Source organism: Arxiozyma heterogenica (genome assembly GCF_036370985.1).
Source record: "Arxiozyma heterogenica strain weizmannii chromosome Unknown scaffold_26, whole genome shotgun sequence".
Classification (NCBI taxonomy): Eukaryota; Fungi; Ascomycota; class Saccharomycetes; order Saccharomycetales; family Saccharomycetaceae; genus Arxiozyma; species Arxiozyma heterogenica.
This window is the reverse complement of record NW_027042679.1, coordinates 260,210-281,980: the sequence shown is the minus strand read 5'-3', so window position 1 is coordinate 281,980 and position 21,771 is coordinate 260,210. Positions and strand designations below refer to the sequence as shown.

Sequence of the window (21,771 nt, the reverse complement as noted above, 5' to 3'; positions counted from 1 at the left end):
CATGTATATGTATATGGCTGCAATATTGATTGCAATAATCAATTATATGAGCATTTACTCCTTTCGGCTGAAGCATAATAATTCTATTCATCTCATCTCCAGCAATACTTAAGAAAACGGGAAAAAAAGACGAAAAAAAAAAATAAAAAAAGGCAAAAAACAAATGAATTAGGAGCAAATTTGAAGAAAACTTAAACTCACCGAATACACATAAAACAGGTACAGCATATGCTTCTTGTTGTTCTTTCTCTTTCGTAGAAGAACTAATCGGAGTGTAACAAGATCTGAAAATTCTAATTCCCATTAAATATTAGTAGCAATTGTTATATACACATATAAGAATAATTTTTATGAAAGACAGAAAGAGTGATGAGAGTAATTAAAGCTAGAGATGCATTTTTCAGTGATTATGAAGCATTACAGTTCTTATCGAAATTACAAAGAAAACACAGATGGGATGAAAATAGTTTGCAAGAAATGAAAAATTTTAATAAGAATAAAAAGGGGAGATTTCAGAAGAGACCATATAACCATCCTGTGTTACAAGGAATAGTTAATGATACATTGTCATATTTAACTATAAGTAAATCTATTGCTGCCACTCAAGATAATGAAGAAGAAAAAGAAGAAAATGAAGAGACCAAGAAAAAAGAGAATGAAAAACAAAGACAATCACCGCTTACTAAATTGAATGACAAAATGTTTACTCAATTAATGAACAAATTGAACAATTTTGAACTTTACAAGATTGAGAAGTTACAAATAGTGAATCAGTTACCTACCAATATGGTTCACTTATTTTCAATCGTAGAAGAATGTGACTCAAGGTTCACAGAAGATCAAATTAATGAAATGATTGAATTAGTTGCTTCGTATGTAAACATATAGAAACAAATAAAGATATATACATACACGCACATCCATAAACACAAACACATACGCATATGTACATAAACGTGAATAAAAATTTAAAACTATGACAACAGACTATGCAAAGTCACCTCTCTGTTTGAAAGAACTGGGCCCTACCTTTTTTTTTTTCCTTATCAATCCTTTAAATGGTCTGCAATCCCCCCCCCACATTTCTTTCTTTCCCTCTTTCTCCTTCTCATTTCATTTTACAAACAGTGATTTTGAAGGAGGAAAAAACAAAAAAAAAAAGATAGCACATTCAAACGTATAAAAATATATGGAGTGTATACTTGAGTGATTAAGGATAAGGTAGAAATACAATTAGACACACAACTAGAGTGTTGTATATTTATTATTTTACAGAGTTTCTAAAATAAAACCAAATTTGTTACTCTAAAAAAAGATTGTGCACACCACAACGAAGTATCTTTTAAACCTGATAAGCTCTTTTCTGTGTGCCTATTTATTTGATTGTTCGAGTTGACTTATTACAGATTCTACTTAGCCACGTTTAATACATGCTCAAAGTATGAAGTTTGGTGAACACTTAAGTAAATCTTTAATCAGACAATATAGTTACTACTATATTGCTTATGACGATCTAAAAAATGATCTAGAAGATAATTTGCATAAAAATAACGATCAGTGGAACCAAGATTTAGAGACTACCTTCCTAGAAAATTTAGAGATCGAATTAGATAAAGTTTACTCCTTTTGTAAAGTTAAAAACAGTGAAGTCACACGTCGTGTGAAAGACGTCCAACAAGAGGTACAACGTACTGTATCTCGACTAGATTCAAATAATCCACCGACTGAACTCGATTTTGAAATTTTGGAAGAAGAGTTAAGTGACATTATTGCTGATGTCCATGATTTAGCTAAGTTTTCCAGACTAAACTATACTGGGTTCCAAAAGATTATCAAAAAGCATGACAAAAAAACAGGGTTTATCTTAAAACCTATCTTTCAAGTTAGATTAGATTCAAAACCCTTCTTTAAAGAAAACTATGACGAATTAGTAGTCAAGATTTCACAGTTATATGATATTGTTAGAACTAGTGGCCGCCCAGTTAAAGGTGATTCTGCAGCAGGCGGGAAACAGCAAAATTTCGTTAGGCAGACTACCAAATATTGGGTTCATCCAGACAACATAACTGAATTGAAATTAATTATTTTGAAACATTTACCTGTCTTAGTGTTCAATACAAACAAAGAATTCGAAAAAGAAGATTCTGCAATCTCATCCATTTACTATGATAATGAAGATTTGGACCTTTATTATGGTCGGATAAGAAAGGATGAAGGCGCTGAAGCTCATAGATTAAGATGGTATGGTGGTATGGAGACTGACACAATCTTTGTTGAAAGAAAGACTCATAGAGAAGATTGGACAGGTGAAAAATCCGTTAAAGCTAGATTTCCATTAAAGGAACGCTATGTAAACGATTTCTTGAAAGGGAAATATACTGTTGAACAAGTTTTTAGTAAAATGCGTAAAGAGGGTAAAAAATCCATTCAAGAGATTGAAAGTTTAGAAGCCTTAGCAACTGAAGTTCAATATGTTATGTTGAAGAAAAAATTACGGCCTGTGGTTAGATCCTTTTACAATAGAACAGCCTTCCAATTGCCTGGTGATGCAAGAGTACGTATATCATTAGACACTGAATTAACTCTGATCAGGGAAGATAATTTTGATGGTATAGATAGAACACATGGTAATTGGAGAAGAACAGATATTGGAATTGACTGGCCATTTAAACAGCTACCAGCTAAAGATATTTGTAGATTTCCATATGCTGTCTTAGAAGTCAAATTACAAACGCAATTAGGTCAAGAGCCACCAGAATGGGTAAGAGAATTAGTAGGATCTCATTTAGTAGAACCAGTTCCAAAATTCTCCAAATTTATTCATGGTGTCGCTACTCTGTTGTATGATAAGGTGGATTCTATCCCATTTTGGCTACCACAGATGGATGTAGACATCAGAAAACCCCCTATTCAAACTCAGATTGACATCACTAGACCTGTAAGAGAAGAGGATAACGAAGATGAAGCAGAAGACGAAGAACAAGAAGATGGAAGTGATATTAACGATGATGAATCCGATGATGCGTTAATCGCTGCAATGATGGATGCTCCGGGAAATTCACTAGATATAGAAGAAGGTGGATATGGATCCATAACTAGAGATGAGACTTCACAATTAGATCCAAATTCAAGAAGTGTTAACGCCGCATATTACGAGAGAAAGATACGGAGTGCATCTAATACATTAAGTAAGAAATATTATCAGATTATGAGATCTATAGATCATTATTTCAATGGGGATCAAGTTTTCAAAGTACCCAAAGGTACTGTTTTCGATACTGAGGTGAAAGCTCCTGATGGAAAGACTATCTGTGTTCCAGTCCGTGTGGAACCAAAAGTATATTTCGCTACAGAAAGAACTTTCTTATCTTGGATGTCTATTGCTATTTTACTTGGTAGTGTATCAACCACCTTAGTTACATATGGATCTCCAACAACAATGATTGCCTCAATTGGATTCTTTATTACTGCTCTAGTAGTCATTATTCGTTCTACTATTGTATATGCCTCCAGAGTAGTCAATATTAGACAGAAGAAGGCTATCGATTATGAAGATAAGCTAGGACCCCAATTAGTGTCAATCTGCTTAATATTATCTATTCTTTTTAGTTATTTCTGTAATTATTAGTTGATATGGTAATTTCCTTTGTTATATATATACAATATAGTGAATTAAACAAAGATTATTCTTTTTTACCATTTTTTGACTCCATATACAGAATTCTGATTCTTCTTTACTTAACTAGTTTGGTTATGATACGACTTTGAATCAAATAATAAGCGGAGGGCATCGAATTTTCGCGATTTTTGTTTGTTTCTTTATTTACATTTTATTTTTATTTTTGCAAAAGAAAAGTAACATGTGCTTTTTACGTGACTGGAAATATGACAGACCAGAGCAGATCAAACAAGTATATATATCCCCAAACCATTAGTTACTTTCTTTATTAACTACCATATGTATGTAACTGGGATAGCGTGTCTATATTTATAACAGCATTGAAACAGTTTTGATCAATGAATAGAAGTAAAGTGGGTCAATACACAAAGAATTCGGGGAAACCTGTCTTAAAACAAAGATCTATTGCATCATTTTTCTCCCAGACCAAGAGAAGTCATAGTATTACAAAAACCCATAATACAATTACAAATCAATCTGTACAGAAGAAATCAAATAGTGTATCTACCAATTCATTCTTTAATTCAAAAAAATCCCTTTCGAATTTGACTGAAGGATCATGCCAATCTCAACCCATCATAATTGAAGGTTCGAGACCTCAATTATCTAGAACTTCGACTACTTCATTGTTTCAAAGCCAGGGCTCCTTTGATGAGTATGACCCCAACGAGGAGTTAAGAAAATTGATGAATGGTCCTAAATTAAAGAATTTCAAAAGTCCAAATATAACATCATTTTCAAGGGTCCCAAATTTCCAAAGAAGTAATTCCTCGGTATCTGATCTTGGATCTGCTTCACCAACTAAAATAGAACATGTAATTACTGAGATTTCAAGTGAAACCTTTAGAGAAACAACAAGTAATGCTACACCCTCTCACAAGTTAATATTCACAAGCAGCACCCAACTTGAATCTCCTACTAAAAGTGATTATTTCTCGCTGTCCCAGGCACCCGAACTATCATCTGAATTTTCTACTTTATCTTCTTCTTCTTCCTCCTCTTTTCCCACCTTTGGGTCATCACACCATCCTAATCAATTGAATAGTTCGAAGAGAACTCGTTCATTACAAGGCCTCAATTTAAACACTGTTAAAAGATTAAAACCATTGTCTAACAGCAACCCCCGTGCTATACAAAGTAATAATAAACAACAATCAAATAAAAATAATTCAATAATTTTGAAATTGACTAAAGAACAACAATATGTGATAGATTTAGTGGTACAAAAACGCCAAAATATATTTTATACAGGATCTGCAGGTACTGGTAAATCAATTATTTTAAATAATATTATACACAATCTGCAACGAATCTATGGGAAAGAAGCTGTGGCAATCACGGCGTCTACTGGACTTGCTGCCGCAACTATCGGTGGTATTACATTACACAAGTGGTCGCACACTGGTATTGGGAATAGATCAGCAGAGGTACTTGCTAGAGCTATAAGTAAAAGAAGAGACGCTACAATGACATGGAGAAATACAAAAGTATTAATAATTGATGAAATCTCTATGATTGATGGAAAATTTTTAAGTAAATTGGAATATATTGCTCGTGTAGTAAGAAAGAATGATAAACCATTCGGTGGAATTCAACTAGTATTTACAGGTGATTTTTTTCAATTACCACCTGTGTCTAAATCAATAACTTCCAGTGATTCAACAAAGGGAAATTCAAATGGAGAAGCTGAAGCTTTATTTTGTTTTGAGAGTGAAGCATGGAAAAAATGTATACAAAAGACAATATTATTGACAAAAGTGTTTAGACAACAAGATAATGAATTGATCGATATATTAAATTGCATACGTTTTGGAGAGATTGAACAAAAAATGATTGCTAGTATTAAAAAATTAGAAAGAGAGGTAAAATATGAAGATGGGATTTTACCCACTGAAATCTATGCAACAAGAAGAGAAGTTGATTTATCTAATAAACGTCAATTGGAAAATTTACCTGGTGATCCACATACTTTCCATGCTGAAGATCTTGCACCAAGAATGAAATTAGAGTTATTAGATTCTGCTGTGATGGCAGAAAAGACTTTGGTGTTAAAAGAAGATGCTCAAGTAATGATGTTAAAGAACAAACCTGACGTTGAGGTATTCAATGGTACTTTAGGAAAAGTTTTATTTTTCACTACACAAAGATTAGCCACGAAATTTTTAGAGATGTTCCATACTATTGATCGTACTACAATTGAAGATATGAGGCTTGTAAGTAAGGCTATTCACAATAAAAGATTCAAGGAAGTACCTGAATTCATGGCAGAATTGAAAGCCCGTGACTTTTATCACCATGGAAAATTGGAAGAAATGGTAAATTACGCTATGAATGAGTCTGCTAAAGAACCAGCATACCCATTTGTTAGATGGTCTATAGGCAAGGGGAAATTTTATCATGAATTGGTACTTCCAGAGCCTTTTCCGGTAGATTTGCCAGGTGAAGCTACTGCATTACAGAGAACACAGTTACCTATCATGTTGTGTTGGGCATTATCGATTCATAAAGCACAAGGCCAAACTATTCCGAGGTTAAAAGTTGATTTAAAAAACATTTTTGAAGCTGGTCAAGTGTATGTTGCATTATCTAGAGCAGTGTCAAAGGAATGCTTACAAGTTAAAAATTTCAATCCACGTAAAATTCGATCGAATGATAAAGTCAAAAAATTTTATAAGGGCTTAGAAACTGTAACACAGTTCTAAAAAAATCAAGAGCACACACACACACACACACACACACACACATATATATATATATATATATTTAAAAATTGATATATTTTTATCGTAAGTAATATCAAATAATATGCATTTGATATTTCTATGTACCCTTTTGGGTACATAATTCGATGTAAAAGGGACAATATTCAACAAAATATTTGGAAATACACTCTACTCAACTAATATCTAGTTATATTTTTTCAAGCATAGCCAACAGATAAGGTAAGAAAGAGACCAAAGTGAGTTTGTTATCAAATGTAACCCAAACAAGATTCTCTTCTATCTCTCTCTTCTAACAGGCCAACAAATCCCAAAAAGAAATCAACAACCCTAACGAAAACCCTAACAAAGGATTGCAAAAAAAGAACGGACACGCAGACAAAAAATAAATAAATAAAAAAAATAAATAAAAAAGAAAGCGGACAAAAGATGAACGTACAAAAGAAAAAAAGGAATAAAAAGTGGTAACATTTTCCAAAAGAGCTGATTTCTATTTATAGAAACACTTTAATATGGTATTTGTGTAGTTCCCATCTGTTTTAATAGTTGATCTCAGGGCATCAACGTTAGCGTAGTGTTGTCCAGCTCTCTTTCCTCTCTCTTTCCTCTCTTATCTGATACAAGATATTTGAATCCATCTCTTATGGTTATTCACCAACATAACCACTGCAAGTACAAGTGTATCCATTATTTAAAGGTGAGAAGGAGCCTTCTATAGTTTTAAGCATAACCTGATAAGATTAACTGGGCAATCTCTGTTCCCTATTCAATCTTCTTCTCCTTCTTCTTTCTCTTTTTTTTTTTCGAAAGAAACTCAGTGTAAGTTGATATATATTAATATATTATACTGAGGGAAATCTGCACTTTAATAGTACATTAAACAGTCATAGAATACAAATAACATTATATACATCTTCATTCACAACTGTCCAGTAGTAAGCTAGAAAGTATGGAAGAACAAGTGGAGAGACACACTTTTAAAGTATTTAACCAAGACTTTACAGTAGATAGAAGATTTCAGTTGATTAAAGAAATCGGTCATGGTGCCTATGGGATAGTCTGTTCTGCTAGGTTTACAGAAGCAGTCGAAGACACTACTGTGGCTATTAAAAAAGTTACAAATGTGTTTTCTAAAACACTACTCTGCAAAAGATCCTTACGTGAATTGAAATTATTAAGACATTTTAGAGGTCATAAGAATATTACCTGTCTATATGACACAGACATAGTTTTTTACCGTGATGGTACATTTAATGGACTTTATCTATACGAAGAATTAATGGAGTGTGATATGCATCAAATCATTAAGTCAAACCAACCTCTAACTGATGCCCATTATCAAAGCTTTACCTACCAAATTCTGTGTGGGTTGAAATATATACATTCGGCAGATGTTTTGCATCGTGATCTAAAGCCTGGTAATCTATTAGTTAATGCAGATTGCCAGCTGAAAATCTGTGATTTTGGTTTAGCCAGAGGATATTCAGAGAATCCAATGGAAAACAACCAATTTCTAACCGAATATGTAGCCACAAGATGGTACCGTGCCCCAGAAATCATGCTAAGTTATCAAGGTTACACAAAAGCCATTGATGTATGGTCTACTGGTTGCATTCTTGCCGAATTTTTAGGTGGCAAACCAATATTTAAGGGAAAAGACTATGTAGATCAATTAAATCGAATACTACAGGTCCTAGGCACGCCACCAGATGAAACGTTAAGGAGCATCGGGTCTAAAAATGTACAAAACTATATTCATCAATTAGGTTTTATTCCTAAGGTTCCATTTATCGACCTATATCCAAATGCAAATCCACAAGCTTTGGACTTATTGGAAAAAATGTTGGCTTTTGATCCAAGAGAAAGAATAACTGTGGATGAAGCGTTAGCCCATCCTTATTTAGCTATATGGCATGATCCTGCTGACGAACCCGTTTGTAGTGGAAAGTTCGAATTCAGTTTTGAGGCTGTTAATGATATGGACCATTTGAGACAGATGGTTATAGATGAAGTACATGATTTTAGAAGATTTGTAAGACAGCCACTTTTAGAAGAAGAACAGTTACAACAGGAACAACAACAGATACAGGTACAGGAACAACAGTATAGAGAAGAAGAGGAACCTTTGATAGAAAACGAGGAAAACAAAAGGAGGCAATCGATAAACGAATCTTTACAAGCATTTGGTATAGATCCCGAAAACTTACCTACAATGAACAGAACAGACTATCCACCAAGACCTCAAGAAAACCCATTGGCTTCTCCTATGGCCATGGAACCTCGTAGTGACATGAATAATAATACAAATGTTGCTACTGATGAACTGTTTGATTTAGAGAAAGAATTGGAATTTGGCCTGGATAGACATTACTTATAATCACACCAGATTAGTACATAAATATTATTATTATTAAAACATACTGTATTATCTTCACATAGTATTATAATACAAAATATGTAAGTATTTTTTTTATTTTATGCATCCTAATTAGAGACCGAGTTGATACTTCTCCATCTTCTCTGTTCTCTATTTTACAATTTGAAACTTTCATCTCTTGTTGAATGAGTCATCATGCTAAAATGCATTAGGAACCTATTATATATACATACATTATTTTTTCTCCCATGTTGTCCAAGTTGATTTGATTTTCCAGATTTTACTGACAATTTGAGATACAGTTCGCAAAAAAGAGTTTTAATAAAGAAACAAACTCACTTATACATACCTAAAAAAGACTATTTACTTCTCCTTGCTACTGCCTTTCAAATCAATTAGTACATAATCAGCTATAATTTGGATATTAACATCATTAAGCAAAAACTAGAACATAAGGCAGACTGCACCATCATAATGACATTACAATTACCATTCAAACAAGTTGACGTATTTACCAGTCAAGGCTTTAAGGGGAACCCAGTGGCAGTAATCAATTGCTTAAATATCGAAGAATCACAAGTGACCAAAGAACAGTTACAATCAGTGGCCAATTGGACCAATTTATCAGAAACTACATTTATATTCAAACCTTCAAGTGACAAATACGATTATAAATTGAGAATTTTCACTCCAAAGAACGAATTACCATTTGCCGGACATCCAACCGTTGGATCATGTAAAGCATTTTTAGAGTTCACTAACAATATAGGCAAAAAAAATGTTGTTTATCAAGAGTGTGGTGTAGGAGTCGTAACTTTGTCTATTGAAGACGGATTGATCTCCTTTGAAGCTGCAAAGACTTCAGTGGAAAGTATTGATACATCAATTGCCAATGATTATTGCCAGGCTTTGGGTGTTACTGCTATTCAATCACCAAAATTGTTGGATGTTGGTCCACACTGGGTAGTAATTTTAGTGGATAATGCTCAAACATGTTATAACGCTAACCCTGACTATGCTAAAATTAGCCAGATATCTAAAATTAATAACCATGTTGGTATTATCCTTGGTGGTAAAAGAGCTGGAACAATTAATGAATATGAAATGAGAGCATTTGCACCAGTTATCAATGTCGACGAAGATCCAGTCTGTGGTAGTGGTGCATTATCATTTATTAGATATTTGAAAGATATAGAAGATATTAAAAAGACTACTAATATCAAGATCACCCAAGGTGGTAGATTAGAGAGAAATGGCACAATTTATGGAACTATACAAGTTCATGACAATTCCTCTGTCTCTTATCATATTGGTGGAGATTCGGTAACCGTCATTGAAGGTCAAATTCAGTTATAGAACGAAATGTAAAAATACATAATATATAAATTTTAATACATACATACATATATATATCAAATCCCTTGCCAACTAATTGCAACCACAAATATCTACCTATATGAAGGGATTAATCATATTCTAATTAACGCACAAACATAATATATCAAGCAATTTTTAATGTTGTTATCAAACGTCAATACCAATAAAGAAGGAAAAATACAAAAAAGACCCACCCTTCCTTGAATTCACTGATAGGAGACATGTGGACCGTCTTTTCCTAAATGATATGATTCTAAAGAGAGAGGCTATTTGATGGATTTGACTCAGACCACTATACTAAAAACCACCTCAGAAGCAACTTAGACTAAATAAGAATTCATTGTTACTGAAAAAAATAATGGAACCTACAGAGGTTGATAGATTAATTACACCAGAAGCAAACACTGGAAGAGACCCTCTTACTGAAAGACCTATAATGTCAACTACAACTGAGGAAAATGATGAAGACATTGAACGCATACCAGAGAGGCACCTCAAGACATACAGAATACACTTACTTGATAGACTTATTAAATTGGGGGTTTTGGGTTTATTAATTGTTTGGGGATTTGTTGTTTTAATTAAATTGGTTCCAGCAAAACTTACTACCCCTAAGGACACTGACGTATACCACTCCAATGATACTTTTAGATTACCTGACCCATATATGACTGAAGAGGGATTATTAAAAGTTTCATTTAATTATACTAGAAACGAAAGTTTTGTACCTCAAATTCACACTTTACAGTGGTTAAGGAACAATGCTTTGGAAGATACAAATAATGATAAAGGATTATACTTTACATCTATAAATAATACATATCAAATAAGATCGGTTATTGATGCCAGTTATTCCAGGATTCTTTTTGAGGGTCAAAATATAACATATGGAAACCGTAATTTTACTGTAGAGACAATAACAGCTTCCCCAGACTTAAGTAAACTGTTAATTAAAACAAATTGTATTCAGAATTGGAGACATTCGAGCTTTTCAACATATTTTGTTTTCATTGAAGAAGATTTTTCAATCCAACATATTGGAGATTCAATTGCATTGACTCAATGGTCACCAAATTCTATTGAGTTGGCTTACGTACAAGACAACAATATCTATTTGTATTCCACTAAAACGAAACAAACCATTACTCAGATTACAAATGATGGAAATCACCAGATATTTAATGGTAGGCCAGACTGGGTTTATGAAGAAGAGATCTTCGAAACTGACAGAACACTATGGTGGTCACCAAACGGTAAATATCTTGCCTTTTTAAAAATTGATGAAACAGAGGTAGAAGAATATATTATACCATATTTTGTTCACAACAAGGTAGGTCAATACCCAGAGATGAAAAGTATTAGATATCCAAAGAGCGGTACCCCAAATCCAAAAGTAGAATTACTGGTTTATGATACTGAGAATGATTCTATATATAGAAGTTTCGTTAATCATGGCAAGTTTCATGATTCTATCCTAATCACAGAAGTAAAGTGGATGGGTAATAATAACTTGATTGCAAAAGTTACTGACCGTTCTTCTAATGATTTGAATGTTGTTTTTATTGATTTGAGGACTCAAGAAACCAAAGTAGTGAGATCAGAATCTTCTAATGAAAGTTGGTGGGAAATCACTCGTAAAACTATGCACATCCCAAAAGATCTAAAAAAGGGGAGAACGCATAATGGTTATGTAGATTTAATGCCTGTCAATGGTTATAATCATTTAGTATATTTTTCATCTCTTATAGCAACAACTCCTATTATTTTGACAAGCGGTCATTGGGAGGTTATCTCTGGTCCCATAGCTTTTGATAATAGATTAGAAAGAATATATTTCCAAGCCACCAAAAAATCATCCACAGAAAGACATATATACTATGTTTCTTTAAAAAAACCAAATCAAATCTATGAAGTAACAGATACATCTAAACCTGGAGTTTACGATATTACATTTTCGTCGAACTGTGAGTATGCACTTTTAACATATGAAGGTCCGGAGATCCCATTCCAAAAAATTATCAGAGTGAATGTTGATAAATCTGATGATAAAGTGATAGGAAATAAAATTGGTAAGACAGTCTATTATTTGGAGAAAAATGAAATATTAAAGAATAGACTAAAATCTTTCAGTATACCGAAGAAAACTTACAAGGAGCTAAATCTGGGTAAAGATAACAAAGGCAATGATATCTTAGTCAATGCTATTGAAGTCCTCCCTGATGGATTCAACAAAACCTTAAAAAACTATTACCCTGTATTCTTCTATCCATATGGTGGTCCCAATTCCCAACAAGTCATTCAAAAATTTTCTATTGGCTTTAGTGAAGTTATTTCATCTCAGTTGAATGCTATTGTAGTCATTGTAGATGGTCGTGGAACTGGTTGTAAAGGTATTCAGTTCAGATCATTAGTACGTGGAAATTTAGGTGAATACGAAGCCATTGATCAAATAAATGCAGCCACTCTTTATTCCAAGAGGGAGTATGTAAACTCTGATAAGATAGCAATATTTGGCTGGTCATATGGTGGATACCTGACATTGAAGACTCTAGAGAAGGATGCAGGGAAAACATTTAAATATGGACTCTCTGTTGCCCCTGTCACAGATTGGAGATTTTACGATTCTGTATACACAGAACGTTACATGTATACCCCACAGGAGAATCTTGATGGGTACAAAAAGTCTCGCGTGTTTAATGTAACTTCTATCGGACAAGCTAAACGGTTCTTATTAATGCATGGAACTGGAGATGATAATGTTCATTTCCAACACTCTTTAGTATTTTTAGACCAACTAAATCAAGCTAACATAGAAAACTATGATGTACACATATTTCCTGATTCTGATCATGCAATCAAATACCATAATGCAAATGTCATTGTCTATGACAAATTATTAGACTGGACTAGGAATGCTTTTACAGAAAGATTTTAAACCCCAAATAAACCTTCAGTTAGTAAAATTCAACTACACGTGATCCCTATATACACACATCTATATAAGTAACGTAACACACTCTCTGTATTTAGTTGTGTAAACATTACTATTTAGCACCGTATCTCTAACATTTCTCTGCGTTGTATACTATACTTCCTTTTGCATTAGTGTCATTGTTATTTCTTCTAGTTCATTTGAACTTGTGTGTATAACTATATATATATTTTTTTAATTTTCTTTCATCTTTGAGAAACTTCGAATCTTTCTGATCTAAAAATGAAAAACGTTAAAAAGATATAGAAGCAAAAAGTTAAAGAGTTTGGTAAGCTAGAGAGAGGAGATTTGTCTAGATAACTACATCCAAAACAGAATACCAATCTCTCAGCAAAGCATCTACTAAATTATTTAAAAACTATTAAGAAGATAATGTTTGAGCAGTTAGCCATCTTCACTCCCCAAGGTCAAGTAGTATACGAATTCAACTGTTCTGGTAAAAAGTTTGCTGCAACACAAATTAATGCCTTCTTAAATGCATTAATTATCTCTCCGGTAACAAACAAAGATACCATAAATGGGAAATATAGTGTTTTAAATGTTGTTGTAGAAAATCCTAATACTACTAAGAATTCCAGTTATGGTAATAAATCCAATAGTCGATCATTTTGTACTATGTTCTATGTTAGCAAACAACCTGATCTGTATTTTGTTATAACATATGCTGAACAAAGTTTACATTTAAATCAAGAAGCTGAAGATACTTTAAATTTAGCCTTGGCATTATGGGAATCTTTAGATATTCCATATCATATCTTTGAAAATATTAAAAATCAAAGAGATATTCTATACGATATAGAGGATGTGATTGACAAATTTGATAAATATTTAAGGACTAAATATGAAGAATCTGTTAAATATATTGTAAACAGTTCAACTTTCAATGATGCTAACAAATCTAATAATGCCCATAATAATACCACAAAGAATAAAAAACAACAACAGCAGACACCAACATCTGGAGGTAGAAAATGGGGTCGAGATGGTGTGATTGAAGACACTTCTGTTTATGATCCTAGTGCATTAGATTTTTCTGAAACCAATAAATCTAGTAATGTTACTGTACAAAATGACGAAGCTCAACAAAAAGAAATAATAGATATTGATAAGGATACATTTGGTAATAGAACAGCAAACGGTGAGTTTTTAATTAAAGAAATAGATGATTTATTATCTTCACAGAAGGAAACACATTCTAATAATGCCAATAAACCGGGAAATAAATACACAGAAAAAGCTTTTGGATTTTTACAAAGAAAATTTTTGGGTAATAAAACAATCACTAAAGAGGATTTACTATCTGTTCTGGATAAATTAAGGCAAAAATTAGTCTCAAAGAATGTGGCACCTGAAGTAGCTGACTATCTGACAGAGCAAGTAAGTAGAGACTTAATCGGATCCAAAACAGCAAATTGGACCTCTGTTGAAAATACTGCTAGAGACTCATTGTCAAGAACATTAACAAAGATTCTAACTCCTGGTGTATCTGTTGATTTACTACATGATATACAAAAGAAACTGAGCAAAACTGATAGCGATGGTAAAAAACAACCATACGTATTTTCTATTGTTGGTGTCAATGGTGTTGGGAAATCTACAAACTTGTCCAAATTAGCCTTTTGGTTGTTACAAAACAATCTTCGTGTGTTAATTGTAGCATGTGATACTTTTAGATCAGGTGCTGTTGAGCAATTAAGAGTACATGTGGAAAACTTGGCTCAACTAATAAATGATTCACATGTAAGAGGCTCCAAGAATAGAAGGGGCAAATCAGGTAATGATTATGTAGAATTATTTGAAGCTGGGTATGGTGGTACAGATTTAGTTACAAAGATTGCTAAACAAGCTATAAAATATGCACGCGATCAAGATTTTGATATAGTCTTAATGGATACTGCTGGTAGAAGACATAATGATGCAACTTTGATGTCTCCATTAAAGGCGTTTGCAGAACAAGCCAAACCAGACAAAATAATTATGGTAGGTGAAGCATTAGTTGGTACAGATTCAGTACAGCAAGCTAAAAATTTCAATGCTGCGTTTGGCAAAGCCAGAAATTTGGATTTCTTTATTATTTCAAAATGTGATACGGTTGGGGAGATGTTAGGTACGATAGTTAATATGGTATATGCAACAGGAATCCCAATTCTTTTTGTAGGAGTTGGCCAAACATACACAGATTTAAGAGCATTAAGTGTCAGCTGGGCAGTAAACACTCTAATGTCTTGATAGAGTAATGATGAAGTTTAATTCTTCTCTTTATTACCACAAATATAATATATATATATATGATAAATGATATTTATATCTATACAATATAAAACCCTAACCAAAACATATTATTCTATAAATAAATTTATTTACTAATCTTCTTCAATACCAATAATTTTAAATGATGGCGAGAATTTGACATGATCACGTACTGGCTCTATAGTTTCTACTTTAATCTCAGGCATATTAGGTTCCGGACCATTTTTAATTTTATCAAGAAAATCTTCCTCTTTATGACCTAAAATTGAATGGAGGAGAATCAAAGAACCTGGTTTAGACAGGACAAGACAATTTTCAGTACAATATGTACCTGCAACACAATCAGGACAGCCATCTGAACATGGACATTCCTCTATCCTCCTTAGAGTTGCCTCCAAAATTTCATTAATGTTTTCGAACACTTTAATAGATAGTCCTGATCCATACTCTCCACCTTTTGAATCATAAAATATGATTCTACCTGGCCGTATTCTACGCGTTTGTCTTTGTGCAAACTCTTTTTCAGGAGCTTTACATTCAGTTACAATTTCATCTACACCTGCCACTATAAACCGAGGAAATATCCCCATAATACCATGTTGTACAGCATGAATTGCACCTGCCAAATTTAATTCCTTATTTTTACAAAGTTCTAAAGCTCTGGTAGGTATATCTATCCACAATCCTTTTGAATAAAAAATAATTGGATCATTATATGTTTCTATTGCGTCAATAATCCTTTTATATTTATCTACTTTAAAAAACCCAAATACAGTAATTGTCGTTTTTATTTTACCAAAATAAACCGGAGTATCACTATTTCTCAAAGGCCTTATTACTTCTACTAATTGTGGATCAACATCAGTAAAATCTCTCTGTTGAGTAATCCAATCAACATTAACCCTTTGAACTTTCGCATATTTTTCGTCAGGATTAAGTTCTTTTACTAAATATGGATAACCTTGATGAATAAAAATACCACCATCATATAGTGTGAAACTTGTTCTTTTTGTTTCAACCTCTTCTATTACAATATTTCTGTTATTAGTTATATCTATAACAGCAAACATATCTTCATTTCCACCTCTTAAGGAAATATTCTTTGAAGGCCATGGAAGGAAGCTATTACTAGCATGATATCCTTCATCATTTTTAAATAACTTCTCATTGCAAATTTTTGTTAATGACTCTTCATCAAAGTACTTTCTATCCCTTTCTATAATAATAGGCAATTCGAAAGCTGCACATTGAAGATGTCCTTCAAGGACTAAAGGATTGCTAAAATCAAGAACAAGGTCTTGATAAGAATCACTGTTATCAAAATCTAATAAAACTTCAGGATGTGCCACATAATGTTGATCAACCGGCGAATCACTTGCTACTACTAACGTCAAAGAATCGTTATTTCTTCTTCCAGCTCTCCCACTTTGTTGATAAAAATTTGCTAGTGATATTGGGAATCCACACATTAATACAGCATCCAGTCCACCAATATCAATACCCAATTCTAATGCGTTTGTAGAAATAACTGCTTTTAAATTTCCATGAAACATTTCTCTTTCGATTTTACGTCTATCACTTGGAGAATATCCACCTCTATATGCCATAACATCTGTAATTAAGTCACTTCTATTTAACTCTTCTAACCTGGTTCTTACTTCTTTCATCAATAATTCACAAACTCGACGAACAGAACAAAATGCAATAGTTCTAACATTTTGAGTTATCAATTGAACTAAAATTATTGCACTTTCTTTGATGAAATTTTCTCTCTTCCTGAGATGTTGAGTTAAGATAGGTGGGTTCCATATAACAAGATTCTTAGGACCTCTTGGTGACCCATCTTCGTGGATCAGTTTCACTTGTGCAATTCCAAAGATATCTTGCATATGTTTGATGGGATCTTTTAATGTTGCAGAACATGAAATAAACCTTAAATCTTTATTGTGATAATAAAGCTCACAGATTCTTAATAATCGTCTCATAACCAATGCTACGTTCGATCCAAATAAGCCACGATAAATATGTAGTTCATCTATTACCACAATCTTCAAATTATATAAGAAATGTTTCCAATTGATATGGTTTGGTAAAATACTAGTATGAATCATATCTGGATTCGTGAAAATCACCCTTGCTTTTTGTCTAATCTCTCTTCTCATATTTTGTTCTGTATCACCATCATATGTGTCAATTTGAGTGTCAGCCAATTGTGGTATTTTAGATATAATTGCCTCAAAAGATCTTTTTTGATCTTGTGCCAATGCCTTTGTGGGAAAAATATACATAAACGTGGATTCTGGATCTTTCAGTAAAAAATCTATGGCAGATAATTGATAGATTAATGATTTCCCCGATGAAGTTGATGTTGTGATTATAACATTTTCTCCCCTATGAATTGAATTTAATGCATCAGCTTGATGAGAATAGAATTTGTCATATGGTAAAGCCTGGAAGATTTCTGATGCTAATTGAAATGATAATTCTCCAAATTCTGCATTTTTGGAGGATATAACAAAATGTTTCTTTATTTGATTGTTATAAGTGTCCATATTCTTTAAACTACTTATTACATTTTTTATTAAAGGTCTTCTTAGTCCTGATATTTCATCAACTAAAACACTATTATCATCTTTTATTTTATCTTTGGAGTCCTTTGAATTAATCATAGCTTCAATTGGATCAACATACTTTGGTTCTTTTGGTAAATATTTTTCAGCCAATTTATTTAATTCAGATTCTGGATTTAAATGTAATTTCTTCTGTTTATCAATAAATTTTTGTAAAGAATCGTTGAATTTTGCCGACCTCTTTCGAATCATCTTTCGCATTTCGTCTAATGTATAGGTGGGTAAATGAATCTGGTTCTCTTTGCTAAAAGCTAAATTGATACTATTATCTCTATTCAAGTTATTATTTATATCAGATGACCAGGAACGTTTCATGTTCCCATCAATAAATTCAAAAATTAATAACTGAGTAGCTTTAACTGAATCTGTTCCATTTGAACAGTCTTTTAATTGAAATATATCACTTTCATTTTGTTGATAACCACCACGTTTAAAATCAAACATCTTTGTATCGGTTTGAATTTGGTTTTCGTCAATATATTTAAATTCACAATCTCTAGGAAGAATAGCTACAATCTTAGCTAGATCTAACTTTGAAACTTCTCTTTTTAAAGCATTTTGTACAGGTCTTACTATAGTATCAAACGTAGGTATAACATGTTTGCGACACATTAAAAATGTGTAAATAGTGTTGACTCTAAAGAAAAGTTCTCTTAATTTAGAAACTTCATCAAAAGTCTCACACGAATCACTATCCAATTTTATTCTTTTCTTACGGTAGATATTATTATTACAATTATTATGACTTGGCATATCCATTTATATATCGTTTTTCAACAAAACAGATCACATATTTCATTTTTCTACTCTATCAAGCAAGATACGTTCAAATTAATGCCAAACAATAACAAAAAGAGATACAACGAATAGATCCATGAGATTATAACATACTGGTAATAGACATTGTAGAGCCTACAATTTCCCCTTTACCCACTCATTATAACCGACTTCAACAACAACCTCTAAATTGCTTTGCCCACATTTCCTCTTCCTCTTTCTCAATTTGAGAAAACAAAAAGAACTGAAAACCAAAATTTCAAAAAATCTGTTTAAGAACAATTAATTGAATAGATAAACAAACAAACAAGTAAATAAATAAAGAAGATTGAAGGGATGAACTAACTAAGTCGGATTGACGTACGTGTGCTAAGGAAAAAAATATAGTCTATCTTTGGCATCGTTATTAAAGAAGACTGCTAAACAAACAGGAATAAACAGCATTTATATAAACTATTACGCATAACAATGTCCTTTTCATCTGACCAATTTATTTCAAAACTAAAACAACTACAGGATACACAAGAATCTATATCTTCCTCATCTAAATGGCTATTATCACAATATAGAGATTCAGATTCTATTGCAACCACATGGCAAAGATATATAACTCAAAGAGATCTATCTGATAGAAACCGTCTCTTAGCTGTTTATTTAGTTAATCATGTGGTGCAACAGGGAAAAAGTCAAGGGATCAAACAATTCCAAGAGTCTTTTTCTAAGATCTTGTTACAGACCTTACCTATAGTTTATTCACAATTTCCAAGTGACTTGCAAGGGAAGTTGAAAAGAGTCATCAATATTTGGAAACAAAGAAAAGTGTTTGATAAATCATATTTAGGGCAAATAGAAAGTAAATTGAAAGATATTGTACCCAAAAATTCCGACACAATCTCCATAAACAGTGGTAAAAATCTATCTATCCCACCTAATGTACAACCCATAATTGAATTATATCAAAAATTAAAGAAAAATAAACATAATATACCTGCTTTAAAATCCAGGTTCGATAATGCAATTAACGATTTAGATCCAAATAGTATTGTGTATGAAGGGAATTTCAATACTGTGACAAAGATTGCTAAAGTTACTCAGGATACGATAAAGGAATCAATGGGGAATAGAGAAGAATTAATCAAATACTTACATTCTTTATTAAGTGAAGAAGAAAAAAAATTGGAACAAAATCGCGTATTATTAAATGAGATCGAATTTGCATTAGAATCAAAGGATCCAAAAAGAATAAAAAATAATGATGGTTCTTTAGAGAATGGCAATAATGATGTCCTTCCAACTTACGGTAAAAATGATAGTGATAGTGATAGTGATAGTGATAATAATAGCGACAATGATAATAATAGCGATAGAAATAATGGTACTTATAAGAAGAAACAAAATGAAGAATTCAATGTAATTAATAATAATGATACACAAATCGATATTACAATTGAGGGAAGCAAGCGGGTTTTAGAGGAAGGTTCAAGTATTAGTGATTCAGATGAACCATCAAAAAAGAAAAATAAAGCTTCTGACGAAGATAATGAAAAAGAATACATAATTGAAGAAGTTCAAGAGGATGATCAAGAGACAACTGAGAATACTATAACAAGTAATATTCAAGACTTATTAAGTAGGTTAGCAAATTGAAAAAAATAAAAAAGTTCTTGTTTATCATAGTTATGGATATATATATAATCTTGTAGACATGACAATGTCTATAAAGGATGTTATAATTGATTAATCTTTATTAATTTACACAGAACTTTTCAAAAATTAAATAGATATGTAATGTGTTTTGTAGGTGTAGTTTTAAGTTCTATTTTCTGAGGGTAATAGCAACTTAAAACATATGAAGTTAAAGTAGAATGAAACTTAGAAAATGGTAAAAACAAAATACCAGTTGAGAGATGTAACGGTTACAGATTCTGTTTTTTGAGGAATAAGTTATTTTTCATTTTTCATTTAGATTTTTTTTTCGAATATCCATGAAAGTTCAAAGTTCAATATAATATATAAGAATGTGTTCCAATATTGTTAAATAACTGTTCTGAGACTTTTAGTAATCCATATAAAAAAATACGTCATTCTGTCTTTTATTTGTATTTACACAAAGATGATCAACATCCACCCTCTAGTTTCTTTTACATGTTCTTTTTCGTATATTTCGTAGTGTCTTACTACATGATGCATTAACACCCAAAAAGGCAGACTTTAAAATATTACCTTATGTTTAATAACAGTTTGTAATATGCGGTTACAAGTCTTGATGTCAGTATAGGATTACTATTTTTTTCAAAAGTATGCACCTCCCTTATTAACAGACAATAACATCTCAGAAAAAGCGTCACTGAATTAAACCTACTACAAATTCATAACCTTACCAATATTTACTTTTATGAATCATCTTTTGTACTATTCATTAATTCTGGTTCACGACATAACCAATTTCTAAAATATAGACAAAGAGATAATTTCTAAAGACAAATTAAGGTTCATGTCTGACCTTCTCGATATATTATCTAATTTTTCATCATTTATATGATTGTAAAATTACTTCCTACTTAAAATACTGTTTATTACGTAATAAGAATTATTTCTATCCTAACAATTTGTATTTTTAGTATCAAATAATGTATGATACTAGTTTGAAAACACTATAATGTCTTGTACCCATTCAGAGAACTTACTTAATTTTGATAGTTATACATCTTGTTTTAAGGTACATATTGTTGTATAATAGAGGAGTCATCACCAACAAGATTACATAAGATTCTGAATGAATCTAGAACTATTTATTGTTTTAATAAGCCATACACGTGCTACAACATTAGATGCTGCATAATAAAGAGATTGGATTACATAAGATTTTGGCAAATCTAGAATTTACCTATTGTTTTAATAAGTCCCACGTGTATTACTAATCACCATGATTAGAGAATTGGGGTGCAGTTCTAATCCACTAGTGCACC

At 32.1% G+C, this 21,771-nt stretch overlaps 9 protein-coding genes across 9 annotated transcripts; 8 read left to right on the top strand and 1 right to left on the bottom strand.

Annotated features, from left to right (window-relative positions):
• Window positions 1-369: 369 nt before the first annotated feature.
• RPC17 (DNA-directed RNA polymerase III subunit RPC17) lies at window positions 370-888 on the top strand (the record flags this gene model as incomplete). Its single annotated transcript, XM_064859616.1, has 1 exon — window positions 370-888. The coding sequence occupies one exon, from the start codon at window positions 370-372 to the stop codon at window positions 886-888; it is 519 nt and encodes a 172-aa protein (XP_064713572.1).
• Window positions 889-1,441: 553 nt separating this feature from the next.
• VTC4 (Vtc4p) lies at window positions 1,442-3,628 on the top strand (the record flags this gene model as incomplete). The annotated part of the gene is made up of 1 exon (XM_064859615.1): window positions 1,442-3,628. One exon carries the CDS (start codon window positions 1,442-1,444, stop codon window positions 3,626-3,628), a length of 2,187 nt encoding a protein of 728 aa, XP_064713571.1.
• Window positions 3,629-4,017: 389 nt separating this feature from the next.
• Window positions 4,018-6,381, top strand: RRM3 (DNA helicase; the record flags this gene model as incomplete). Its single annotated transcript, XM_064859614.1, has 1 exon — window positions 4,018-6,381. The coding sequence occupies one exon, from the start codon at window positions 4,018-4,020 to the stop codon at window positions 6,379-6,381; it is 2,364 nt and encodes a 787-aa protein (XP_064713570.1).
• Window positions 6,382-7,348: 967 nt separating this feature from the next.
• On the top strand, window positions 7,349-8,776 carry SLT2 (mitogen-activated serine/threonine-protein kinase SLT2; the record flags this gene model as incomplete). Its single annotated transcript, XM_064859613.1, has 1 exon — window positions 7,349-8,776. One exon carries the CDS (start codon window positions 7,349-7,351, stop codon window positions 8,774-8,776), a length of 1,428 nt encoding a protein of 475 aa, XP_064713569.1.
• Window positions 8,777-9,250: 474 nt separating this feature from the next.
• Window positions 9,251-10,132, top strand: YHI9 (Yhi9p; the record flags this gene model as incomplete). Its single annotated transcript, XM_064859612.1, has 1 exon — window positions 9,251-10,132. One exon carries the CDS (start codon window positions 9,251-9,253, stop codon window positions 10,130-10,132), a length of 882 nt encoding a protein of 293 aa, XP_064713568.1.
• A 379-nt stretch (window positions 10,133-10,511) lies between these two features.
• On the top strand, window positions 10,512-13,088 carry DAP2 (dipeptidyl aminopeptidase; the record flags this gene model as incomplete). The annotated part of the gene is made up of 1 exon (XM_064859611.1): window positions 10,512-13,088. The coding sequence occupies one exon, from the start codon at window positions 10,512-10,514 to the stop codon at window positions 13,086-13,088; it is 2,577 nt and encodes an 858-aa protein (XP_064713567.1).
• A 429-nt stretch (window positions 13,089-13,517) lies between these two features.
• On the top strand, window positions 13,518-15,374 carry SRP101 (Signal recognition particle receptor subunit alpha; the record flags this gene model as incomplete). The annotated part of the gene is made up of 1 exon (XM_064859610.1): window positions 13,518-15,374. The coding sequence occupies one exon, from the start codon at window positions 13,518-13,520 to the stop codon at window positions 15,372-15,374; it is 1,857 nt and encodes a 618-aa protein (XP_064713566.1).
• Window positions 15,375-15,508: 134 nt separating this feature from the next.
• HRQ1 (ATP-dependent 3'-5' DNA helicase) lies at window positions 15,509-18,784 on the bottom strand (the record flags this gene model as incomplete). The annotated part of the gene is made up of 1 exon (XM_064859609.1): window positions 15,509-18,784. One exon carries the CDS (start codon window positions 18,782-18,784, stop codon window positions 15,509-15,511), a length of 3,276 nt encoding a protein of 1,091 aa, XP_064713565.1.
• Window positions 18,785-19,270: 486 nt separating this feature from the next.
• RTT103 (Rtt103p) lies at window positions 19,271-20,449 on the top strand (the record flags this gene model as incomplete). Its single annotated transcript, XM_064859608.1, has 1 exon — window positions 19,271-20,449. The coding sequence occupies one exon, from the start codon at window positions 19,271-19,273 to the stop codon at window positions 20,447-20,449; it is 1,179 nt and encodes a 392-aa protein (XP_064713564.1).
• Window positions 20,450-21,771: the final 1,322 nt, after the last annotated feature.